The sequence below is a fragment of the Schistocerca piceifrons genome, chromosome 4, assembly GCF_021461385.2.
Source record: "Schistocerca piceifrons isolate TAMUIC-IGC-003096 chromosome 4, iqSchPice1.1, whole genome shotgun sequence".
NCBI classification, from domain to species: Eukaryota; Metazoa; Arthropoda; class Insecta; order Orthoptera; family Acrididae; genus Schistocerca; species Schistocerca piceifrons.
Genome location: NC_060141.1, coordinates 498,529,953 through 498,533,430, shown reverse-complemented (window position 1 = coordinate 498,533,430; position 3,478 = coordinate 498,529,953). Strand labels below are relative to the sequence as shown.

Below are 3,478 nucleotides of genomic sequence, written 5' to 3'. Positions count from 1 at the left end.
GGGCTAAAGATCTTCTTGGACTAGTACCCACCAGAATAGCTAACACACACAGTAGTTCCACTGATCATCTTATCACAAATTATGACCACATCATCTCAACAGACATCATAAATAGTCACCTCTCAGACCATTTAGGCCAAACACTAGTGCTAAAAAGTAATATCAAATTCAAACCAAGAAAATTGTATGAGTATAGGCAAATACTATCTGCAAACAACATTGCTACACTAAGACATAGTTTAAGCCAGGAATAATGCGTAACAGTTATTACCACCATGTGGGTCAACAATAACTGGAAAATGTTCATAGAAATTCTGACTGAGCACTTAAATAGAGCCATGCCATTAAAAAAAAGTGAGTATGCAGAAAATTAACCTTTAAAATCAAAACCTGTGCCACTAGATTTAAAACAAACAATCTGAAAGAAAACAACAGTAAACATGTATAGCTTACGCAGACTGACTGACTCAGAGTTAAATAAAGTACCCTACAAGCAGTATAGACACAAGAACTGCAAAGAAGTCAGGATATTAAAAGCAGAAAGAATCAGCCAACAGGTACTAGATTCAGATAGTGTTGCAAAGACTTGTTGGTCAATCGTAAATAAAATCAGAAACAGTGAGACAGAAACTGAAATTAATAATGTACAATTAACTGTGAATAATGATGATATCTCTGATTCCTTTCTACCCAGCAATACATTTAATAATTACTTCATAGATACTGTCAAAAATGATGTCTCTATGAAACAATATATACAGCACACATTTGAGTCCAATAACAAACAGAACTGCAGTAGATTACCAGTAGTAAGCACATACGACATACTGCAGCTTATTGATAGCCTCAGAAACAAAAAATCAGCAGGATTAGACAAAATTTCTCCATATCTATTGAAGCAATGCAAATACAAAATAATGAAACCACTCGCTCATCTAATAAATTGTGTTCTAGAAGATGGTATGTTCCCTGATAAGATGAAACTGGCTGTAGTTAAACCAATACACAAAAAGGGGGAAGTAAAGCATGTACAGAACTACAAACCTATTGCCCTAATCTCAACTTTCAGCACACTGATAGAGAAAATAACGCTAAAAAAGCCTGGAACATTACAACAATGCTGAAATATTAGGTGATTTCTGGCATGGTTTCAGAAGACATTGAAGTACTACGTCAGCAGCAGTACAATTTGTCCATCACGTACTTGAAAAAATCACAAGCAGCAGGAGTATTCCTGGATCTCTCATGAGCTTTTGATAGAATACATCATGATGTGCTCTTAGGGTACAACCTAGCTAAGTTCTACTGTAGAACACGTAATAAAAGTAGTTGTGTTGCCATCTACTACTCAAGAAAATATAAGTTCACAACCACCACAGAAAAAGTGTGTGTGTGTGTGGGGGGGGGGGGGGGGGGGACAATTTCTGTATTGACAATTGCAATTCTTAAACTGATATTTTGCACTGTTCCTTTCTGTCTCATAGGTGTATATAGATCCCCCTGTGAAATTTTGATGGTTTTCTGAAATCACTTGATGGAGACATAAGTAAATTAATGTTGGGTTGTAGAAGTGTAAATCTTGTCATACTGGGAGATCTGAACATCAACACCTTACATGATGGTCAGGAAAGCAAACATTTTACAGGTTGTATCCTGTCTTATAGGGCTAAAGATCTTCTTGGACTAGTACCCACCAGAATAGCTAACACACACAGTAGTTCCACTGATCATCTTATCACAAATTATGACCACATCATCTCAACAGACATCATAAATAGTCACCTCTCAGACCATTTAGGCCAAACACTAGTGCTAAAAAGTAATATCAAATTCAAACCAAGAAAATTGTATGAGTATAGGCAAATACTATCTGCAAACAACATTGCTACACTAAGACATAGTTTAAGCCAGGAATAATGCGTAACAGTTATTACCACCATGTGGGTCAACAATAACTGGAAAATGTTCATAGAAATTCTGACTGAGCACTTAAATAGAGCCATGCCATTAAAAAAAAGTGAGTATGCAGAAAATTAACCTTTAAAATCAAAACCTGTGCCACTAGATTTAAAACAAACAATCTGAAAGAAAACAACAGTACACATGTATAGCTTACGCAGACTGACTGACTCAGAGTTAAATAAAGTACCCTACAAGCAGTATAGACACAAGAACTGCAAAGAAGTCAGGATATTAAAAGCAGAAAGAATCAGCCAACAGATACTAGATTCAGATAGTGTTGCAAAGACTTGTTGGTCAATCGTAAATAAAATCAGAAACAGTGAGACAGAAACTGAAATTAATAATGTACAATTAACTGTGAATAATGATGATATCTCTGATTCCTTTCTACCCAGCAATACATTTAATAATTACTTCATAGATACTGTCAAAAATGATGTCTCTATGAAACAATATATACAGCACACATTTGAATCCAATAACAAACAGAACTGCAGTAGATTACCAGTAGTAAGCACATACGACATACTGCAGCTTATTGATAGCCTCAGAAACAAAAAATCAGCAGGATTAGACAAAATTTCTCCATATCTATTGAAGCAATGCAAATACAAAATAATGAAACCACTCGCTCATCTAATAAATTGTGTTCTAGAAGATGGTATGTTCCCTGATAAGATGAAACTGGCTGTAGTTAAACCAATACACAAAAAGGGGGAAGTAAAGCATGTACAGAACTACAAACCTATTGCCCTAATCTCAACTTTCAGCACACTGATAGAGAAAATAACGCTAAAAAAGCCTGGAACATTACAACAATGCTGAAATATTAGGTGATTTCTGGCATGGTTTCAGAAGACATTGAAGTACTACGTCAGCAGCAGTACAATTTGTCCATCACGTACTTGAAAAAATCACAAGCAGCAGGAGTATTCCTGGATCTCTCATGAGCTTTTGATAGAATACATCATGATGTGCTCTTATCAAAAATTGCGAAGAGTGGTGTCACTGGAAAAATCATGCAACTGCTAAATACGCATTTAAAGGGTAGACAGCAGTGTGTGGAGATTATATATTCTAATGGAGAAATACTGGAGAGGAGACGGTCAAGTATCAGAAATATACATTCTGGTGTTCCTCAGGGCTCCATTTTAGGCCCAGTTCTCTTCATATGATATGTATATGGTTTTCCAAGTTCTCTTGACAATAAGCAATTGATCACTATGTATGTACATTGTCTGCTGTGCAGACAGTGAATCAGCCTACTTGATGAGATGCATAACTTTATTAAAAAGGCAAGAGCTCAGTTTGAAAGAGGGAACCTAAAAATAAACATACAAAAACTAATATTATTCATTTTAAACCAAATGGTCCAAACACACAAAATATTGCAATTGATGAAATTCTACCAAAAACCTGTACAGATCGTAAATTCTTGGGTTTATGCATAGATGACGGACTTTCATGGAAGCAGCATGCTGATTATGTCTGTAAAAAAATAACACCCAGTCTATAT

General features: G+C 35.6%; 2 protein-coding genes across 2 annotated transcripts; both read left to right on the top strand.

The window, feature by feature from the left end:
- Window positions 1-440: 440 nt before the first annotated feature.
- LOC124795946 lies at window positions 441-1,124 on the top strand. Its single transcript, XM_047260026.1, has one exon. It carries the CDS (start codon window positions 441-443, stop codon window positions 1,122-1,124), a length of 684 nt encoding a protein of 227 aa, XP_047115982.1.
- Window positions 1,125-2,103: 979 nt separating this feature from the next.
- LOC124795945 lies at window positions 2,104-2,787 on the top strand. The gene has a single exon (XM_047260025.1). The coding sequence runs from the start codon at window positions 2,104-2,106 to the stop codon at window positions 2,785-2,787; it is 684 nt and encodes a 227-aa protein (XP_047115981.1).
- Window positions 2,788-3,478: the final 691 nt, after the last annotated feature.

Coding starts and splice junctions, on each gene's coding strand:
- LOC124795946 (XM_047260026.1), top strand. CDS start 441: ATGTATAGCTTACGCAGACTGACTGACTCAGAGTTAAATAAAGTACCC.
- LOC124795945 (XM_047260025.1), top strand. CDS start 2,104: ATGTATAGCTTACGCAGACTGACTGACTCAGAGTTAAATAAAGTACCC.